The sequence below is a fragment of the Ambystoma mexicanum genome, chromosome 14 (genome assembly GCF_040938575.1).
Source record: "Ambystoma mexicanum isolate Mex_15411 chromosome 14, UKY_AmexF1_1, whole genome shotgun sequence".
NCBI classification, from domain to species: domain Eukaryota; kingdom Metazoa; phylum Chordata; class Amphibia; order Caudata; family Ambystomatidae; genus Ambystoma; species Ambystoma mexicanum.
Genome location: NC_090940.1, coordinates 613,629,198 through 613,652,409, shown reverse-complemented (window position 1 = coordinate 613,652,409; position 23,212 = coordinate 613,629,198). Strand labels below are relative to the sequence as shown.

Sequence of the window (23,212 nt, the reverse complement as noted above, 5' to 3'; positions counted from 1 at the left end):
GAGAGTGGCATGACCCCGAGGGATAGTCAGGGGTAAGCCTGGAGGCCACTCCGGAACAAGAGATCCCTCGGTGAGCGACGTAAAGCGGATCCTACCGAGGGGTCTTAACCGGGGGGGAGCTCACAGCAAGGAGCATTGCAAGGATCTCCTGGCCAAGGAGGGCAGGCTGGTGGTCCGGCCGAAGTGCCAGAAATGGCGGAACTTACCGGCTGGACGCCGGGGAGGGGGTCGGGGCTACAACCTAGTTGGGGTTTGTTTGTTGGGAAAGGGGTTTGGGGGGGCAGTTGGGGGAAAAGTTTTATAAGTGTCCAAACAGGGAGGCAAGGGGAAACGGAAAGGAATGTTGATGCGATGCGACCAATAGAGGGGGCAGTGCAGACTATGGCTGACGGCCGACCGGCCCTGGGAGTGGGTACCCTGAACGTGCGGGGGCTGAACACCCCCACGAAAAGGTCTCTGATTTGTCGGGAATTTAGGAGGGCGAAACTGGACCTGCTTTTCCTACAAGAGACACACTGGGCGCGAGGGAAAGAGCCCAAAATGCGAGGGGGGTAATCGGAGAAGTCTTCCACGCCTCCCACAAGGTAAAAAAAAGAGGGGTGTCCATACTGGTAGCAAGGGACGTTGGCTTTGAGAAAGAAGCCATCCTGAAAGACCCTGAGGGCCACTACCTGTTGGTTCGGGGCTCCTTACAGGGCTCTCCCCTAACCCTGGCGGCAGTGTATGGCCCGAACGAAGATCAGGCCCAATTCTTGGAAGAAGGGACAGGCTCAAGCTGTTCGTACACGGCCCGGTGGTGGTAGGGGGGGATTTTAATATGGTGCTAGATCCAACTGTTGACAGAAAGCGGATAGGTCCCCAGAACCTCAGACCTGCGGACGAAGCCATGGCGCGTAACTTCCGGAGAGTGAACAATGATCTGGGTTTGGTTGATACTATCCCGACACCCAGAACAGAGGTTCCTTTCTTTACTTATTACTCTACCATCCATAACTCGTTCTCTAGAATAGACTACATCTTTGTGGGCGAGATCCTCCGTCCGTATGTTTCAGGATACAGGATAGACCCAGTCCCCTGGTCGGACCACGACCTGGTCCGAGTCACCCTAGCAGTGGGTTGGTGTAGCGAACGCAGAGGTCGCTGGAAATGCAAAGACGCCCTATTAAAAGACGAGGCTCATGCCAAGGACGTCCTGGATGCCATTACAGAGTTCTTTGAGCTCAACGATAACGGGGAGGTGGGCACGCACACACTTTGGGACGCCTTCAAGGCTACCCTACGAGGTGTTCTCATAAAGCTAGGATCCCAGAAGAAAAGGGAGAGAGAGGCCCAGGAAAAAGCCCTGTGGGGAAAAAATAGCCCGTCTCCAGCCGGGAGCCCCCTCAGAGCGGACCCTGGACCACGACCGGGTGGCCGCACTGGAGGACTACAGGCTCCAGCTAAAGGACCTCCTCCTACACAAAACGGCGAGGAGTCTCCAGATGGTTAAGCAAAAATACTACGAGAAAGGGGACAAGGCGGATAAGATCCTAGCCTGGAAGCTGAGGAGGTCCAGAGGAGTAGAAGGGTGAAGGAGGTGAGGGACGCCCAGGGGACCCTCGGCTGCGATTCTCCCCACATTGGAGAGGCCTTTCGCCAGTATTACAAGACACTATACTCCTCAGAGTATGACGGGGACGATACCCAGATAGAAGCCTTCTTGAATTCCATCCAGATTCCGTCCCTGTCGAGGGATATGGCTGAGGGGTTGGAGGGCCCGGTAACCGAGGATGAGGTGGACAAGGTGTTTAGTGGGATGAAGGTCGGAACCTCCCCCCGGGACGATGGCTTTACCGTCTACTTTTACAAAAGATTCCGTTCCTCCCTGGCCTCATACCTAGTAAGGGTTTTCAATGCCGTGCTGGAAGGGGGCATCCTCCCCGAAACTATGATGGGGGCCATAATAGCAATTTTGCTCAAGGAAGGGAAGGACCCCGCGGTATGCTCCTCTTACCGCCCCATATCGTTGTTAAACATTGATGTGAAGATCCTGGCCAAGGTGGTGGGGAGGCGGATGGAGGGGATAATGCCGAAGCTAGTATACGGGGACCAGGTGGTCTTCATTAGGGGAAGGCAAGGGTCAGATAATATTTGCAAAACGATAGATCTGCTTCATTTGCCTAAAAAACAGAGCTCGATGCATGCATCCTCTCCCTAGACTCAGAGAAAGCCTTTGACAGGGTCGAGTGGAGATGTATGGAACTCCTCCTCAGAGAATGGGCTACGGGGCACACATGTTGAGTTGGGTATCCGCCCTCTACAGGTCGGGTCCAGGTGAATGGGAAGCTGTCCGATCCATTCCCCCTCACCAGAAGGACGAGACAGGGCTGCCCACTCTCTCCCCTGTTATATGTACTTACGATGGAGGCATTAACCAAAGCAATCAGAGCCCACCCGGACATCAAGGGAATTAGAAGGGGTGAGGTTGAATTTAAGCTTTCCCTGTTCGCGGATGACATTTTAGCCTACCTCGTGAACCCGGGCTCTTCACTCCCCCCCCCCCCCCTTCTTGGCCCTGGTGGCCGCGTTTGGGCGCTTCTCGGGCCTGAAAATGAACACTACAAAATCTGTCATGCTCCCAATGAGATCACTGGATCCCAAGCTAGACCCCCTGGAAAGGTTTCATGGGATCGCAGTGGGGAAGGACGCTATGCGCTACCTGGGCGTGCTTCTCACCAGGGACTTATCGAAACTGAGCAGCTCAAACTACGACCCCATAATGGCAGTGATCACATCAGACTTGAGAAGATGGGGGAAAATGATCCTTTTGTGGTATGGCCGCATGACTGCGGTAAAGATGAACGTATTACCACGGCTCCTGTACCTAGTCACGGCGCTCCCAACCAGCGTTCCAGAACACACCTTCAGAGCCCTACAGAAGGCGGTTCAAGACTTTGTATTGCAGGGGAGGACACCAAGGACGGGGAGGGCCATCCTGACCCTGCCAAGGGAAGAGGGGGGCTTTGGGTTGCCGGATTTTCACCTTTACTTCTGCGCCGCCCAGCTGCGCGTCCTCCTGGAGCACATGAAAGAAGGTCTGGGAATGTACTGGTCATACTTGGAAGATATGGACGCCCACCCACTAAAGGTCCACAACCTCTTGTGGGCCCCGCGCAAGTCAATCCCTAAACACCTCAAAACTCACCCGACCCTGGGAGTCCTCTGGGATATCTGGAGGGAGGGCCCGCGGACTTCTTACCTTACTACATGGGCGTCCCCGATGACCTCTCTCTGGGGCCACCCCCTCAAACTGGGTAGCAAAGGATTTCGACACTCCCAGGGCTGGTCAGACATGGGCATGGAATGGGCCGGGCAGATGTTCAGAGAGGGCGAATTCTTAACCTACGAGGACATGGAGGGACGCTCTCGGGGGAGAGTCTCTCTCAATCTTCGAGTATCTCCGTCTTAAGGGCATCCTCTGCGGCCAATCATGGGGCACGAACCTGAGGAGACAATTGACCCCCTTTGAGAAGCTCCTCGACTTGGCGACCTCAAGAAAGGGTGCAGTATACAGTATGTACAAAATCCTGAATACTTATAATCTACAGGGCAGGAGGAGCTTCCGCACGTTTTGGAATGACCTGGCAGGAGAAGAGATCTCGGAGGACGCCTGGGCCAGAATATTCAAAATAGCATTCCATGGGAACTTATTTACCTCAGATATGGAGCACAACTTTAAGATCCTACAGGGGTGGCACAGGGACCCGGTAAAATTCTCGAAGATGTTCACGGGAGTGTCGCCAAGGTGCTCGAGGGGATGCGGGCAGACAGGCTCCAGGGGCCACATGTGGTGGCATTGCCCGAAAGTCCGGGCCTACTGGGAGGCAGTGAGGGGCTGGATAGCGGAAGTAACGGAGGAACTTCTACCGCTAAATCCCCTAACGATGTTGCCGGGCATACCCCCGGAGGACTCGGAACTAAACAGATACCCAAGGATGTGGGAAACCATGCTGAGGGTGGGCAGAGTAGCTCTCGCCCAGCGGTGGAAGAGCCCGGAGGCCCCCTCCAAGGAGGACTGGCTGAGAAAGGTGAAAAACATGTTCTTGATGGACAAACTAACAGCCATGGTAAATAACGACACTAGCTCATTCCTGGCGAACTGGTATGGAGTGCAACAGTCTTGGGGTTGGGACGTGCACTGACTCTGAGCCAAGATTCCGGCCTGAACGGGCGGGACTAGCCTTGTGATGTGTGACCATCATCCGAACCCACGACCCGGGGGAATGGTGAACTTCAGCCAAACGGAGATATGGTCTCTAATCGCATCATCTTCAATGCATGAAATACTGAAAGATTAACCAGAGCCTCCCGAGTGGAATGCGCCGGACTGGACACGGGGAAAGGGTTCCTGTTGGGGTGGGGGGGTTGGAGGGGAGGCGGGAAAGGGGTTATTTAGTTTTTCTTTGTTTGTACGTTAACAAAATGCTAATAAAAACCAAAGGTTAAAAAAAAAATAATGCATGTAACAGGGACATGGCTTAATGACACCACAAACATGGCGACATCCACCTCCGTCTCTCAGACATTTAACTTATTACGGTATGATCGTAGCGATCAAAGATGGGGGAGTCGCACTTCTTGTTAGGAAACATCTTGACCGCCATGTAGTCTCGCATGCAGGTATAGAGGGCGGCAAGAGCTTGCTTGTTAAGTTAAAAATCAGCTCTAATACCACTGTGGCAATTTAAAATATTTACAGACCTCCAAAGTATATGCCTTTATTTGAGGCGCAGCTTTTACCTCTCATTAATAGTTTTAGCAAACCTAAATCGACCATAGTCATCCTTGGTGACTAACTACTGGGCAGAAGATGAAAAACACAAACCTAAGTCGTACAATTAGAGCCTTAGATGCCATTGACTTCTTTCAATGGATTAAAGTACCCTCTCACAGGGAAGGCCATGTCATTGACTGGGTCCTTACCCACAGGTTGGAGGTTCTTAATCCAGTCTGTTCTCCATGCCCCTGGTCAGACCACCTGCTGGTGTGCTTCACATGTCTCCCCGCAGCTCCTATTCGTTTGGACAAACTGCCTAGGACTACTAAAAAAAATCTTGTAACTTTAGAAATATCAGCAGGTACATTTATTGAACTGATCAAACCCAAACTTCTGCATCCCGACACATTCGGGACTGTTAACATCCTGAATGCTCATCTATCAGCGGCCATTGCTGAAGTTACTGAGGTGTTGGCCGCTGAGAAAATCAAAGTGATCAAGCCTGAGATGATAAAAAAACACCTGGTTTAATGAAATTGTATTAGATTTCAGATCCATAAAAAGATCTTGTGATAGAGAATGGTGCAAAAACTCCACTCTTGAAAACCTCATCAAATACAAAACCGCTGTTAACTACAAAAAAAGTGATCATAGAGAAAAAATCTAAATACTTCACACAAATCCATAACGTCAATTCAAGATCCCAGGAACTTTTCAAAGTATTGAAAGAAGTGGAAGGGAAAAATACTACCACTCCTAACATTAAGCGTGATTCCACCTGGTGTCAGATGATCCAATAGGAATTTCGTAATAAGATTCTAGGCCATGGAAACACTATGCAGTTGATACAATATCATGTTCAGCAACAGCACTATTGTGCAGCACCAGACATCTCTCCCACAGGCTCCCAGACACTGGAGTTCAGCTTCAAACAGTGCACAGGGACGGAGATCCTCAGGATAGTGAATAATCTGAAACCTACCTCCTGTTAAAGGTGACATTTGTCCAGCCTCTATCCTTAAAGAAGCCACCTCGTTTCTTATTCTGTGGATTACAAGGATGGTCAATCTATCATTTACAGAGGCCGTGGTGCCTACCTCCCATGGCCCATCCCGTTTTTATTAAAAATCTTGGACCAGGTGGCCTATCTCCAATTTCAGAAACTCCCGGAAGAGAACATCCTCCTGGGCATGTATCAGTTGGGTTTTCGGGCTAGACACGGGACTCAGAACAGCCCTCCTGGATTTGAAAACCATCTTGGCCAGCACTGTGGATACAGGCCATCCTGCACTCTTGATACTCCTAGTTTCCTCAGCGGCCTTCGACCTTGTCGACCACCCCATTCTTGTCAACAGGTTGAAGGGCCTTGCAGGTTGTTCCCAGGTAGCCTCGGATTGGATAGCATCTTTCCTTGGCCCTGAGGTGTCAAGAGTAGCAGTGGAAGATGTACAATTATGCCCCAACATCATTGACGCCCGAGTTCCACAGGGTTCTTGTATCTCCCTGTCCCTATTTAATATCTACTGTGAAGGACTCATGGAGGCAACGAGTAAGACAGACAAGTGATCACAGTTCAAGGGTGCTTATGGATGCTGTATGGAGGTTGGAAAAACAACCAACAAATGAAAAAAGGCAGTCCTGGTTGCGTTGTGTCAAAATAAAAGGCCTATACTAAGAAACCTATTGCCAAACCTCACAACTAATCCAAAAAGGGGGGGTGGGACAGTTCTCAAGAAAACAAAGAAGTGTTTTTAAATAATATGTCATGATGGGGTAGCCTGGGCCTCCTTTCCAAGTTTTGTGCACAAGGTAAGATGGGAGTTTGGAGCACAGTACAGTCTCAGGCTTCTCCAGCACGAGACAGTTCCAATGCCATTTCTCAGGACCGTCGATGGCCAAGTCTCATCTCACTTGAAGTCTCTTGCCTTCGAGGACCTGTTATGTACAAATAACAAAACAAAGGCTTCTTTAACCTCTTAAGTGCCATTGAGGTTCCCCCCCAGTGCCAATGGTTTTTTTTTTAAATCGCGGTATTCACCGCCCAAACCCGCCAGCATTTCCCCTCTCATTAACCCCTTAAGTGCCACCGACGAGCCGCCTCGTCGGTGGCAACCTGGAGCGGTTTTTACCGACGAGCCGGCTCGTCGCTGGCATTTAAAGGGTTAACAAAAGAAAGTTTGTTTCCAATGTTCGCTGGATGATGGGTTCATCACCCCTGGGTCCCCTGTTCTGGGCGCTGACCCTTCATGTATAGTATTCCTCAATTTATCTGTCAATTCTCTTGCAATATGAAATTTCGATAGCTTCACCCCTCCATCTCCTGCCGTTGGACTCGTACCCCTCTTGACTGCTAGTACTTGGGTGATAGCTTCCTCTACTCATCTCCCTCTGCTGGGCTCAGCCCCTTCTTCTCTGGCATCCCTCCTTCAGGTTCATTCTTGCTGTCTCTTAACTTTGCTTTCACTTTTCTCAATCTTGGGGTGACAACATTTCACCCTTGGATCCCCCTCTGCCGGGCTCAGACACCTCTCGATTCTTAGTCTCCCTTCACCAGATTTATTGTAGCTCTCGATCAGGGTGATAGTGGCTCACCCCTAGGTCCCCCTTTTCTGGGTGCTGACCCCACCTTACTTTCAATGTTCTCTTTTTCGACAGTTCAAATGTTTGCAGGATTCACTTACCTTTCTTTTACAGTGCTCTTCTAGATCAAAGTCTTTTGATTGTATAGGGATTTTGCTCGACCCTCTTTCTGAGCACTTTTACCCATTTTGCTAGACCTTCTACAGCCTTCTGCTAATTGTAGTTTCCCTTCAGATGGGGATCGACCAGTCTCTCCTGAGTTGGCACCCACGTGGTACCGGTTTCCCTCTGCAGCTGGTCTCCACTTACCTTTGTTACAGTTTATTCACAGTTCCTTGAACTTGGTTCAAACTTGCCACTTTGCGTTTCTCTCACTCAACACAGCCCGGTTCATATCGATTCTCCGCTCGACTGACCGGCTGTGATGAACCGCTTGGCTTTTGGCTTTTCTGGAGTCCAGGCCGGTACCACAGGCACAGGAGCTTCCCTCAATCCTGCTTATCGGCATAAGCTTGCCCCCTGTACCGTTGACATCTGCTGCAAGACACTTGTGCTATTGTTCGCGATATTAGGCTCTCTTCCACGAAGGTTCCGCAGGCCTGGGATGAAAAGGGCAAGGTCACTTCTCTCCTCGCCACCCTCTCGATTCCTGCCGCCTTTCTCCTTCGCTTGAACTGCCGCACCCGATTAGCCATCTCGTCATGCGGTCTGCCGTGCTCGCCCAGCTCGTACTGTGCTTTCGTACTCCACTTTTTATCCCTGTGGGGAAGGGAAAGGGCCGTCAGGTGTGTGTGATTCTGATCAATTGCCTGACTTTGCCTGACCCTTGTGTTAGGACATGTCAGGTAACCGGCTCTGGGGTTAGTCCGTTCTCTGGTATGTTGTGCGAAAGTGATCGTGTTGGAATAGGGGGTGGGTGGGTTGGGAGTGTCAAAGTATCCTACAGGGTTGGAAGGAAAAGAGGTGTCACATGGGATTATGGCTTTTGTATTTGGGGTGATATCGAAAGGGTAGGTTTTGGAGGGTTTTCGAGACAAAAGAGAATGACCGGAGTTCCTATCGTGACCCGAATATGGAGGTGTAAATGGGTTAATGTACCTGGACTATGCCAAGAGGAAGGCTTGAGTAACAGAGCATCATGGCAATGAAAGGGTGCGAGGTTAGCTTGAGAGGAGGGACTCTGATAAATGGACTGACAGATGAAACAAAAGGATGAGAATACTTTATTCTAATTAATCGAGTTGGTTGGTCTGTCTGTTTTTTTTTTGTTTTGATGATGAACGTGACATGAGTCCGGTGAGCTGCAGGAAGAAGCATATGAATGGGCATATTAGCGCTCCTGATGAGAAACAAACTCTCCGAAACGTTTGTTTGAAACAGTTAAAAGCACAGCGCCCCATTCGGCGTGTGAACAGTTAACGTTGTGGTTTGGTTTTAGTGAAGTTGTTGAAGCCCAGCTGTGAGGGGGCGTGCTAAGAGAAGGTAGCGGTGGATGATTCATGCGGAAGCTGCTGGCTGACGAGAGCCGAAATCTGTGAAGCTGCTGACAGGAGGAACTGTCAAGAAAGGGACGAGGAGCGCATAGCCACTCCATAGATTCCAGATTACACACCATTCGCTAGAAGAACCAGTTAATAGAGATGCGAACTCCCCAAACAGAACAAGATTAACAATCCAGGTGAGAAAAAGAAACGTTATGAGACGGCATTTCGTACGTCAGCTACGAGGGAATTATATGGACAGTAGATGGCAGTAAAGTCACTCAGAAGGTTGTCTCAGCCACGCAAATAGCAGAAACATGCCTGTAAGATCTTTGAGGTAAGGAGATAGCTCGGAACAATTACTCAGGAACAAGGGCATTATAAACACTTAAAAGGGAAATACACTCCAGAGTGGGGTTAAGGAAAAGAGGACGGTGGTAAAAATAAAAAGAATATAATAAACTAAAAGAAGGGAACTTTATCAGCACAAAAAAAGTAGTGAATATAAAACCCAGATAAACAAGTCTCAAGGGAGAAACTTAACAAAAGACAAAATCTATACAGGGAGATTATTTCTAACCTAACTAACCACTGAAAAGAACTTAAAGAGAGAGAGAGAGGGACAGAGACTGTTCTCTGAGTTATTGCCAAGGATTAATAGACAATCTGTGAACTCTTATCGAACTATAGTCTGTATGCAACCATGAAGACAATGAGGGAGAAATAATAATTTATTATTTCTAAGGTTGTGACCCTGTTGGTCTTAATTCAAATAATCATTCAATAAAGAATTGTTGATCTGTTTAAAAGGACTTTGCCCAGTATCATTATTAATACCAGTAGTCTCCAAATCCTTACAGGAGGATTGTGGGAACGGTAGTGAGTTGTCAAAGCAGCCTGGCAGCTCAGAAAGTGACAATTGGTGGGACGGGATAGGTAGGGTTCTTGGAGTAGACAGGAATAACTTGGATAGTGAAATAAAACAGGGGGATTAATGGAACGGTAGTGCCTAACCTAAGTAGAGTGGGTTTTCGGGACAGAGTAACTAAAGGAATGTAGAAAAGAATGTCCGGGAGTATCCGGATAAGAACCAAGGAAAGCAGGACGCTGGGAGTTGTGGTTCGTAACACGTTTACCAGATGTAAATGGGTTGTTGGCTTTACCTTTGGGTAATGAAGATTCAATAGGTGGAATAGATGATGAGCGGGAATAGCTTATGAAAGCTTCAGAGACTTCATTCCCCTCACCATCCTCCCAGTTATGGTACTGTGTCTCATCTGGGGTATTCCCCCGAGCATAACCCCGGGTTCCCTTATCCAGGTGATCTTCCCCCACACCTAGGAACAGGATCCAACAGTGATGGCCGTGTCCTGGCTACCTGAATAAGGGATTCTCAAGGTCTTACTGGGAGAACACCCTCAGGTTTCTCACACTACGTAAGACCACTTCCGGACCTACTGGACATCCTGGTTGTCAGCTATACCAACTACGCTGATGACACCCAGATGGTCTTTAAACTAACTCACAGGACTTAACTCTTAATGTACTGTACCAAGCTATTCAGTCTTGGATGATCTCCAATTATCTTGCCCTTAATGACACCAAAAAGGAGCTTCTCATCATGGCCACTGGCCAACAACTAACCGAACTTGACCCTCTTTATAAAAGCTTTGATATTGCCAACAGTCAGATTCCTGTATCCACCAACGTCAAGACACTTGGTGTCTATCTGGATACAGAGTTAAACATGAAAACCCATACTCTAGCATTTTGCAGGTATGTGGTCAACCTCCTAAATCAAATCAGGCCTTACATTTCCATCGAGAACAGATCTATCCTTGTCTCAGCATTAGTGAATTTAGGGCTTGAATACTGCAACAGCCTTCTGTCTGGGACGACTAAGGCTAATCTACAGGCCCTTCTAGTTGTGCAGAACAGTGCAGTTCGTGCCATTTTTGGCCTCCGGAGACAAGATCATGTATACGTCTCCAGGAGGGCACTGCATTAGCTCCCTGTGGCTCATAGGATCTCTTAAGATTCTGACACTGGCCTATAAATGCGTGTCTTCCATTGCTCCTCCCTATCTAACCAAACAGCTGCTCCCTGACCACCAGTCTCGCACACTTCGCTAATGGGACGACGACAAATTCAAACAGCCCCGCTTTAAACTGAGTACATTTAGTGGTTGTAGTTTTACTGCCCAGGCACCCATAGAGTGGAATGCTCTACCACTTACAATAAGAACTATTGACGCCCTCACCTCCTTCAAAAAAGCAGTCCAAAACTGACTGTTCTGCTAGACTCCTGTTTCCGTCCTGACTATCTGATCATTTGTTTTGTTCTGTGCTCCTATGTCCTGTTTTTCGTGCGCTCTGAGGCTCATGGCCATGTGATGCAAAATAAGAAATAAAATAAATATTTTCCATAGTCTAACACTAAGTCGTTCATCCTCTGATCTACTTGTTGAAGTGGAGCAGTCCGTTGTCAAAGGGACCTCAGTACCTACACATTAGTAAAAGAATATTGCAGAAGGAATCACAACGAAGGAGATGCCTTAGTCGTCCGCATAAAAATGAGGAGCAAATGAGGGGTGTTACCCCTGTTAGGGAAACCAAAGAATTTCTTTGGTGGCTCTGTAAATAAACTGACTTGTCTTAAAACCTCAGTGCCCAAAATCAAATTGATCATGCTTTCCAGTAGAGGAGTAATCTGCTGGTACCAGTGAGCTCTGGTGCTTTTTGACAAATTCAGTACCAAAGCAAGTTTGTCAGATTTTTTCTTTCCTTCCTTCTAAAGTTTTAAGTTTGTTCAACACTGAAGGTACCACCTTGGGAACTACAGTAATGGAAGCAGAGGTACCAGGATCTGGGAGGGAGCCGGGCTAAGCGTTATTTGAGAAGATATCTTGAAATCAACAGGGATTTAGAAACATTTTGACCTGATCAGAGGTGGTTATCCCTTCCTGGTACCGATGTAACCTTGTCAGTTGTGAACAAGTCATCCAGTTCCAAGGTACACTGTATACTTGTCCCTTTTGCACTCCCCTGACCCCCAGAGGTACTAGTGCTTTTCCACCAAGAGGTACTCAAATTGTCATCCTAATAGATCCCTCCTGAACGGCCCTTTGAAAGCCCCAAAACTGGAGGTGCAGTAGTTACCTTAGTACAAAGAGGCAATGCTGAAAGATGCAACTTCTGAGACACGGCTCTCCTCTTGCCTATGTTGGCAGTCCTACAGTACTTCACAAAAAGCTCCATCATGTTTGGTACCAGTGCCAACTCACACCAATAGAAGACTGTTTAAAGACATGGCTCTGATGAGGGTCTGCCACCGGCAACTGCTTCCTACACAAGATACACTGCTTGAAGCCAATTGTGTATGGCTTAAGGCAGAAGGAGGCAGATGGTAAAAGAGGGACGGATGTACTGCCCCAAGAGGGAGTGAGGCAGTAAGTGGATGCTCAAAAAGGAAGCAACAGTTAATCCTCCACGCCATTCAGGCAGAAAACAGGAACTTGGTGTGGTGGTTGGTGACCTACTGGTAGTGGGGGAGGGGTTAGCACCTGAACTGGTGTATATTGGCCATACGTGGCAAAGCTCACAAAGGAAAACCCTCTTCTTAGTCCGCCTTTCCTGACCCATCCCAGAGACTTTACCAACCAGTTGGGGAAAATAGCAAAATGCTCCGACACGCTTGTCTGAAAGTGTTAAAGAGGAGACTAAAAAGAACCGTCAGAGACTGGGCCTTAAGAGCACCAAATTGTTGATTGTCCAACAACCTGCAGACAGGCAGCCCCGCATACTGGCTGTTATCATGCTCCAAACAAGTGAAGGCAAAAAAGAAGCAAAAAGTGTCTGAATTAATTTAATTTCCTGCCACAGCAACATATACAAATTCAAAAGTGAATCATGAAAACAAGCAGTTAATCAAAACAAAAGACACTATTTGCAATGGAAGTTGATAGTCCGAGCTTGCATAAATACAGTGACAAAACAACAGTTAAACATGCTTGCCGAGAGCACAGGGCCTCATTCTGAGCTTGGCCCAATGAGTGCATGGCGAGGAGACTTGATACTCTCTTGAGCCCTCCTTTGCCTGTGCTCTTTTGACAGGGATGGAGAGATTACACCAAAAACTAAAAATATATTAGCAGAGACAAATCCAAACATCACATGTTTGTAGAACTAGAATTTAAAAAAGTAACACTAAAATAATTAATTTTTAAACTAAAAGCAGGTTGTGTTTTGTACAACAAAATAACCCCTGCTCCGCCCTGATGTTTCTCCTATTTCATGGAGCCAAGCATACACTGAGAATGATGCAGGGACTGAAGAATGACTTAGAAGGCTCCCCTGGTCACTGCATTTTTAGGCCAACCCTGCTCATGCCAGCCCCAAGCATGAGCGCTGGCCCTTTCATTAAGTTTCTGATTATCTTGAAGAGACACATGGACATCGCCCCCACCACAGCCAACAATTCAATATCTCACAGAGAATAAAAATCACTGCATCTTTCAGTAGCGAAAATGAGACATTTAGAAGTCCATATTGTGTCTCGGTTCCATTGTATCTGGTTAGTTAGTAGGCAATCTCTCCTTCAGAATCAATAATTGCCATGGTTTGGGTCTTGTGCTTGGCCCTGCTGGGCCTCACCTTGTGGCCAACAATTCCAATGGTGATGGGGTGAAGATCTCTCCACAGACATCCTTTAACACATTCCTACCCAGTAGAACAATATTGGTGGGATGGAGATTGTAGGGTTTATTTGCAGCCTTCAGTCTCTGACTTTAGTGAGCGGAAAGGGGCTCAAAGCCAATTTGACGATTATTACAGCATCCCTTTGGCACATATAAAGGCCAGATTGGCAAGTTTCTGGCACTATGGTTTTTCCCTACAGAGTTGGGATTGGGGCCTCACCATCAGTACAGTGGCAGGATAGGAAAAATCCCAGAACGTGAGATTCCCTGCAAAGGCCCTACATCCTTTCTTTGAAGCATAAGGCACACGTCTACTGCGGTAGTCTTCTGTACAATTCAGTATCAACTTCCAGACTAGAAGCATTTAAAGAATTCCTTTCAACTTTGGCATGTCGATTTCCTTATGTCTAACATCCATTCCCAAAACAATAAGACAGCCCATGGGGGCTGACCACCTTCTCTCTCTCACGGTCACCATTGGTTACTGGTGTGAAGTACGAATGAAGAACAGAATAAATGAGGCGGGCGAGAGCCATGACCGGCTGATGTGAGGCATCAGATGGTTCTCGCAACGTTCCTTCATTGACTTCTCAGGGTGTAGCCAGGTCCATTCCAAATCTGGCCAGCAGGCAGAGATGGTCAGATGAGCAAAACGGATTGGGAAGTCCGACAGCTGCCCACAGGTCTTCTTCAGAGAGAAGGGAGAGGCGCCCAATTAATCTTAGAGCTCCGTTCCGATATGGCCTCCGACCTGTAGATAGAAGAAAAAGTGTAGTAAAATGATGGTGCGCAGTTAGATGCCCAGGTCAGTGGACAAAGATCAGGAAATGATTGCAATTATTTAGAGAGAAAGATAGAATTAATACATATATGCTCTCTTGTGTTCTCGATACTAACTCACCCATCCATGGGATTTTGAGCACTCAGGAGTTAAGTACTGGACATGTACAAAGCAATGCAACCACCAAAAGCACAATTAACACAAGCATGAAACATGTATTCTAAAACATATGGCATGCCTTCCCAAAGGAAGCTCATACAGATGCAAGCACATAGTTGTATGCACTTGCACTCACTGGCTGTCTTAGATGGGTAAGATATTTGGGAAGGTGACAAATTACATGAGCCCCAAAGCAATTGATGCGTTATGCCAAAAAGTTATTGACCTTTCTAAATAGTTTTCCGAACATCAAAGTCAATTGATTTTTGAACCTTTAAGACATAGTATTAGAAGTAATACAAATACCGCTGTAAAGAAAATTTAGTATTTAGAGTAAGGAAAGGGTTAAGCCAGAGGCCACAAAAATCCAGGAAACATTAGGTTTATAGCAGCATACTCACTACATGGATAGAACCATAGAAACAGTACTCATATACATGTAAATAGGCATTCTTCATAGGCAGGAGAGCGATGGAAGAACTTAAAAATATAGATAAAATCAAAAAGGTACTTGCTAAAATTCTAGACTTTGGCCTAAAACACCACAGATCTAAGGGAGATCCAGAAAAGATATCCAGAGGAAGGAATGAAACTTCAAAGTCCCTTTATGAGAGTTTTCGTTAAGATCAAAAGCTCCCCATAGGAATCAATGGGACAAATTCAGCAGGCACAGTTACAGTTATGGGGAAAAGGACGTTCCAGTTCTACCTGACAAGTGCAGAGAAGGCCGCAACTACAGGAGACACCAGAGGAGATCTTCTTGAAGAGCTCCAGTGGCAGGTTAAAGACCCGGGAAGACAAGAAGCCAAGCAGGATGTAGTTGGCCGTTTCTGGAGACAACTTGAGAATGCTAGACTCCTATCCAGACTGGCCAAATTATTTGAACCCTTGGCCAGACTTGCACCCTCCCCTGACCTCAAAAGAACTCATCGCCCATCCAACCAAAATACCACAAGTGCCAAACCCTGCAACTTTTGGGCGCCTCCACCCAATACACCACAATCCAAGAGCGTAGCCACCAAACTCCCTCCTAGATCTGCCTCAAATCACCCCATCCCTCCACTCAAAGGGGCACTAATAAAAGCTAGATCTCTGGTTACGCATGCCACAGAGCTTATCAGATTCAGTCAGAAAATCTTGGCCTTCTTGCCATAACCGAGTCATGAATACACGCTGCAGCAGGCCCCATGCTCATGCTAGCAGGTCCTGGCGGCTACTCGATTCTAAGACAGGATAGACATGAAACGTGAGGCGGAGGCATTGCCATCATCTTTAAATCCAGTTTATCTTTGAGATTATCCCCCTCCCACGACGTCCAATCCTGCCAAGCCCTTATAGCTAAACTACCTCTAGCTAACTCCCAGACCCTTACCATCCATCTTATTTATAGACCCCCTCAGCCCATCGGGACCTTCTAGGAGGATATTTCCACCATTGTCTCAAACAACCTCAAAAACACGTCTCAAGTACTCCTACTAGGCGACTTCAACCTGGGCTTCAATGATCTACTTGATAAACATGCCATTACAACTGCCAACATCTTGTCAGAACTAGGCCTCACCCAAAGAATCAACTCGCCCAACTCGACTGGGTGGCAGACCATAACTGTATCGCCAACATAACCTCTATCCCCCCACAAGCCTGGACTGACCATTTCCTCTTGTCTTTTACACTTATCACCACCAGACTCTCCACCACAAATAGTCCCTCTGCCCCACCCACCTTAACCAGGAATAAAAAGAATGTTACAGCGGATAGACTCATTCCTTTTATTCTGCCTACCCTCAACTCTTTACCAGACAATACAGATCCTGAATCGCTTGTCGATGAGTATAATAAAATCATGACAATCACAGTAGACAACATTGCCCCGCTCAATTTGAGACATAGCAAGCCTAAGCTCATTTGAACAAATGGTTTACCCCACATCTAAAAGACCTACAGCTAAAAAAAAAAATAAAAAAAAAAGCTGCGAAGCTTCCTGGAAACTTCTTCCTTCAGAAGAAAACAGAATCCAACTCACCAAGATTTCATCCCTCTACAGAAAAGAAATCTGCTTGGCCAAACGTGAATCTTACAACCATCGCATCTCTCAAGCCAATTCCAGTATGAAAGAATAATAAAGTTACTCACCGTAGTGACTACCTTACTCGTAAGTCCATAGTCCCCTTTACTCCATACTTATGGGACATTCCTCAGTCTTGTGGGACAGGACCGGAGCACTTGGTAAAAAGCATCACATTTTTCAAACAGCCGATAAATAAGTCTTGCAGGACAAGACATGGACAGGACCAGGTCGATTCTAGCCTACCTGGAGTCCAGCTGCTTAGCCAAACACCCGTGCCAGAAAATAAGCCATTTACTTCTATACTGAGAGCTTGTAGAGGGCTTCCTGGCCGCCTGAATGATGCGCATGTTATCCTCGGACAAATTGAAACGCTCTAAAGATCTGAACTCAAGCACCAGGCTGCCAAGCTGAACGATTGTGGGGAGGGGTGCCACAGCTGCTGATCGCTCTGATGAATCAGATTAGGGACCAGCGGAAGCTTGAGCGGCAGGCACACCGATAGATGCTGAAGCTCAGAAAACCAAAACCTGGCCGGCCACCAAGGGGCTATGAACAGCAGGGAGCAATTCACTGTGTTCCTTAGCTTGCAAAGCACCCGATGGATCAGAGGAAGGGGCGGAAAAGCTTAGGCCTTCATGTTGTGCCATGGAATTTCGAGAGCATCCCCCAGTGAGGAGGCTCCGAGCCCGTTCCTGAAGGCATAGAGGGGAAGCTTCCTGTTTGTAGATATCGCAGAGAGGTCCATTTCTGGAGTGCCCCAACAGTGAAAAATATCCGAGAGGATCTCCGTGTTCAGTTCCCACTCGTAGCTGACAATTGCTCGTCGGCTGAGGGCATCTGCAGTGCCATTCAGCTGGCCCGGAATGTGTACTGCTACCAGTCAGATAACATGCTGAATGGCCCATTCCCTGATCTGAATGGCAAGATCCACAAGAGGAGGAGACCTTGTACCCCCCTGCTTGTTGATACGGAACATGGAACCTGCATTGTCCATGCGGACATGGATCACCTTTGTTGACAATGCCTGGTTTCAAGGCTTTCAGAGCCAGGAATATCGCCAGGAGCTCCAGATAATTTATATGAAGCTGTCTGTCCTGTGGCGACCAAAGGTCTGAAACCTGAAGATGATCCAGCGTCGCACCCCAACCCAGAAGGGAGGAATCCGTTGTGACAGTCAATAGTAGTCAAGGGTCCTGGAAGGGAGCGCCCACCGATAGATTGCTGAGAGACGACCACCACAAGAGTCTGCCCTCATGAAAGGTGAAACCATTATCATTTTGGAATCTGGATCCACTGCTTGAAGCCATGAGTTCCGACAAGCCATCTGCGTCCGCCTCATCTTGAGACGAACAAGAGGAAGAGCCAGCACGCACGAACCATGAGGCCCAGAAGCCTCTGCAACCACCAGGCGACATGCTCTCCGACTGCATAAATACCTGACACGTGGCGAACAGATCCGCCATTCTGTCCCCAGTCAGGTACACTCTGCAATCGATCGTGTTCCAACGAAAACCCAGAAAAATCAATCCTGAGAGACCGTCATTGAGGATTTCTCCCAGTTCACCGAAAGCCCAAGGTGGAACAGCAGCTGGAGGAGAGACTGAAGGTTGCTCAAGGCTTTCAGTGGACAAGGACTGCGCAGCAGCCAATCGTCCAAATACGGAAACACATGGATACCATGTAGCCGAAGATAAGCTGCGATGACCGACCTCATCTTCGTAAAGACACGCATTGCTGAGCTGAGACCAAACGGGAGCACACGATAATGCTCCTCCCCCATGGAAAACCGTAGGTGTTTCCGATGTGGGCTCCATATGAGGATATGCACATAAGCATCCTGAAGGTCCACCACACTGAGCCAGTCGCCCTTCTGTAGAAAGGACTTTATCTGACAGGGGGTATCATCTTGAATTTCTCTTGGGGGTGAGAAAGGTTGAACTGGGAAAGGTCTAGGATGGTGCACAGACCAGCCTGGTTGGGTTTGGGCACCGTAAACAGACAGGAGTAGAAGCCCTCCCCTTGCTCCCCTAGGGGAACGGGTTCCACCGCCTCGAGATCCAGAAGCTTCTGGACCTCGGCTCTGAGGGAGGGCGTCCCCGACTGCTGAAAGGGAGTGTTGATGGGTGGGGAAGGGGCAAGCGGAAGCCCGCCCGAGCTACTGAGAGACCCCCCCTGTCCTCAGTGATGGTCTGCCACGCCTCCCAGTGAGACGCAATGCGCCCTCCCACCGGGGTCTCGTGCGAGCGCCGAAAACACTCATTTAGCAGGCTTCTCAGAGGCGAGACCCCCAGATCCTGAGGAGGAGGCCGAGAACAGAGAAAAACCAGCCTTGCTGCTGACGCCCACGGGAGTTTCCAGCTGGAGGATCGACTCTCCCTGTCTTTTGATCTAGAAACCCCCGAAATGCAGAGGAAGACCGAAGCTGCAAAGGCGTTCTCTGAGCCCTAAAAGGTGGTTTTACCAGAACGTACAAACACTTGGCCGTCTCAGTGCTGTCCTTAGTTTTAGTCAGCTCTACGTCTGTTGACGAATGGAACAGTTCATTGCCGTCAAAAGGCAGGTCCAGAACTTTATCCTGAACCTCCTTGGAAAACTTTGTGGCATGAAGCCAAGCCTGAGGTGTCCACGCCAAGCATGAGACCCCGAGCCGAGGTGTCGATATGATACACTTCAGCCTCAAGCATATCCTGCGCTAGGATTCGGGCATCTGACAATCCAGCCTTAAAATCGTCCAGCTTGTCCGCAGGAATTAACTCAAATTCCGACAGACCTTTCCACATTTTCATATTTGCCCCCGCTAAAATCAGCTCTGCGTTCGCCTGGCGCAACTTCAGGGCCGAATTAGCAAAGATCTTCCTCCCCAAAGAGTCAAGCAGCTTGTCATCTTTGGCCAGAACCTGAGCCGCTGCTGTAGAGGACGCTGAAGACGGTCTGGATTGAAGCGTGGCGGCCGCCACCACTGTGGAGGAAAGAAGCGGGCAAGATGCTAAGGCTACCTCCTCCGAAGTATGAAGCCTATAACGAGCGTCAATCTTTTAGTTAACGTGCAGTCCAGAGTGTGGCTTATCCCAGACTTTGCGGACCTCGGCCAAAACATCCTTCTGGAAAAGCAAGCCGGTGCGCTCCTGAGGAGAGACGAGGTGAACGCCCCCGAATGCACCCCTTCTTGCGGTGGGGGTGCCTCAGGTACTGGAACATCCAGAAGAGTCCTCATGTCCAGTACCTGGTCATGGAACGCCCTAACAGAGCGGGGCTGGTCATCGCCATCCTGATCCCCTTGCACGTCATCCAACGCGTCCGGATCGACCTGCGTCACGTCTGGCTCTGCTGAAGACTTGTCTATTGGAGACAAGGGCGGCGGAGGCGGAAGGGTTGGAGGTGGGACAACTGGTAGAGGTGGGACAGCTGCCGGAACAACCGGTGCTGCGACGGGAACCATCGGTACAGAATTCGGCCCAGGAGGGCAGATTTCCTTAAAAAGACCTCTGAAATATTCCTTCATGGGGTCGGAGTGCATTAGCTTCTGAAATTTTCCGAAGAAGGCATCCTCCGCCGAAGGCTTAGACACTGTGGCAGGTGGTGGCCTCTCATGAGAGGAATGGCTCCAGGGCTGCAAGGGAGAGGGCGGCCAATAGGGGCCCTCACCAGCCGGGTTGACATAGATCAATGGCGCAGACGCCGCAGGGAGCAAGACCGAGTGATGTAATGGCATCCGAGCGTTCCAGTCAAACTGGACGAAACAGTGCACAAGGAAAACGTTGTTCGCCCGTAAAAATGCTCCCAGCACCCAACGCCGATGGCGTAGGTGTAAGGGAAGAGTCCAAAATGGCCATCGCAGTTCGCACGGGAACGGGTGACATTTTGTCCACGCCTGAGGAGAACTGCGTCACATGTGTGAGTGAGGCAGGGGTCTCCACAGGCAGGCCAGGGGTCTTCCAGTCCCGAACGCGCGGAGAAAAGGACTGATGGACGATGCGCTGGACGGAGCTAAGGAGGGCGGGGTTACGGCCGTGTGCGGTACCCCGCGTTAAGAGAGTAAGGACACATTTTTGAAAAATGTGATGCTTTTTACAAAGTGCTCCGGTCCCGTCCCACAGGACGGAGGAATGTCCCATAAGTATGGAGGAAAGGGGACGGGACGTAGGAGTATTTACGATTCTAAAAGAACTAGAGACCCCTAGCCCCACGCCAGATACTTGCACCAAAGATAAAATATGGTGCTCTGACATACAGCAAGTGCTATCTAATAAAGTGACCACCCACCAAAACAAAATATCTCAAACAAAAGTGTCCTTAACCACCTTAACTACCCTACCGCCTACCTGCAATACTTGCCTGACCTCACATACACCACCTACTCGCTCCAACTTTTCTAAAACCTCTATTCTTAAGCCTTACAATTGTCAGGGCGACCTCTGCCCAGCCCAGCTTATCAAAGATGCAGCTAGAGACCTAGCTTCCTTTATATCTAAGGTCATCAATGCCTCATTCACGACTGGCACTATCCCAAGTAACCTCAAAGAATCGTGGGTGCTCCCACTGTTAAAAAAAATAAACTCTAGACCCATTGATACCAACAAACTACCGGCCTATCACGACAGTACCTTTTCTTTTAAAAATCTTGGATAAGGTTGCATATCTACATATTCAGAAATATCTGGAACTACGCCACCTTTTGGGAGCTCGCCAATCAGGCTTCCACACCCAACACGGAACAGAAACCGCCCTCATTGACCTGAAGGCCCAAGTCGACGAGCTAAGGGACAAGGGGAAATCAGCCCTCCTCCTACTCCTCCTCCTCCTCCTCGACCTTTCGGCTGCATTTGATCTTGTGGATCATAAGGTATTATGCAGCCATCTAGACTCAGCCGCACATTTCTCTAAGGAGGCCATAGTTTGGACTGAGTCATTTTTAAGCAACAGGACCATGAGGGTTTTCTCACCCTCAGCAGCTGCAGACCCTATCACTTGTGGAGTGCCCCAAGGTTCTTGTGCGTCTCCCACCTTGTACAACATATTCACGAAGCCCTTTTTTGAAGATCTGGACCTTCTTGATATCACCTACACCAACTAATCAGATGATACTCAGATTCTCCTCCCACTTTCTCGGGATTACGACAAGGTTTTGGCCTTGGTGAATAGAGTTTACCTCATCATCCAGGCATGGATGGCAACTCACGGTCTATGCCTGAATGATGACAAAACAGAGCTCATCATCCTGGGCACCCCCACTAACCTCAAAAAACTATATTCCGCCTTCATAATTGATGGCAACCTCATCAAAGTTGCCAATGAGGTAAAAACCCTAGGCTTTTACCTCAACTCAACTCTCACCTTCACTAAACAAGTTAATGCCATGGCTTCTGCCACCACTTACACTTGTAAACTCATCAGAACAGGCAAACCATTTCTATCCAATAACAGCTGTATCATCCTGGCCAGAGCATTCATCCTGTCGAGGCTGGACTATTGCAACGCCCTCTACATCGGTTGCAACAAATATATCATTAAGAGAATCCAAACCCTCCAAAATAACGCCCTAAGAGCTGCCCTTGGCATAACCAGGAGAGATCATATATCCGAGATTAGGCGACAAAACAATTGGCTTTCTATCTATAACAAAATCCAGCTGAAAATTGCTTAGCTTACTCACAAATCACTGAACAATGCTGCTCCTAGCTATCTCTTTGAGAGAGTCCTCAGAAGGACTTCCTCCTGACCTTCTAAATCAATCAACACAACCTGTCTCTCTATTACCAGATTTAAACTTGCTAAGGTTGGTGGTGGCAGCTTTCCTGTCAAAGCAGCCCAGCTTTGGAATACCTTGCCACCTTCAATCCGAGCTGATCAATCATACCAAAACTTCAGACACAAATGCATTAACTGGCTGAAGACAACAGGCCAATAAGGTCCGCCTCCTCATCACACTGCACATTGACTCTTAAAATGTTGCTCTTAGATCTTAGATATTGTGTTCTTGCCTGTGTTCCTTTCTCTGTATTTTGTTGACATGTAACTTGTGACCTGCTGCCCGACTATGTTCCATATTTGCCTTGTATAATTTATTTCTGTAACCTAATCTGTGAACTTCCTTGTAACTTCTGCGCCCTGATACCTCTGGGTCCGGTGCGCAATACAAATAAATAAACAAACTGCTGTGCACTTTGATCAGCGACAATCGAGCACTGCAGGGATAGTACATCACAGCAGAGGGGGTCCACGAGATCCTTGACAAGAGTGATCACTCTCTATTGCCTTGATTCACAGGTCTGGGCTCTGTTAGAGGAGTTTTCCTAGAGTTCACTGTGAGGTTAGACTTTATAAAACTATCCCAATGGTTTTTAGATCCCCAACTCTTAGCATCACTTTGTACTACTCATGGAACCTTGGTAAAGTGCCAGAGCAGTCCAGCTCATCTTAAGAGGAAGATGTGAGCTGTAGGCAAGAAGTACACTGAACCTAGTTACTAATGCAATTGAAAGAAACACTTACCCATAAATGTTTATTAAAATATAATTTATTATATTTACAAGATATGCTTTAAAATACGTAATACAATTAACCAAAACACGTAGAAATACTTTTAGATACTTTACAAAGGCCCCTGCTTAGTTTGTAGTTGCTCGTGGTTACATTTCTTACAGCGTTTGACACTAATGACAGGTCTATCATATTATCAGTTCTACCGCAC

General features: G+C 48.0%; 1 protein-coding gene across 3 annotated transcripts in view; it reads right to left on the bottom strand.

The window, feature by feature from the left end:
- Positions 1-12,668: 12,668 nt before the first annotated feature.
- ANGEL1 (angel homolog 1) overlaps positions 12,669-23,212 on the bottom strand; it is a 375,400-nt gene continuing 364,856 nt past the window's right edge. For 2 of the 3 annotated variants that reach the window (XM_069638021.1, XM_069638020.1), the window contains one exon: positions 12,669-14,264. In XM_069638021.1, the coding sequence (XP_069494122.1) occupies positions 14,104-14,264 (161 nt within the window). In that variant the 3' untranslated portion in view covers positions 12,669-14,103. The remainder of the gene's footprint in view (positions 14,265-23,212) is intronic. The other variant, XM_069638022.1, reaches the window with a different exon arrangement.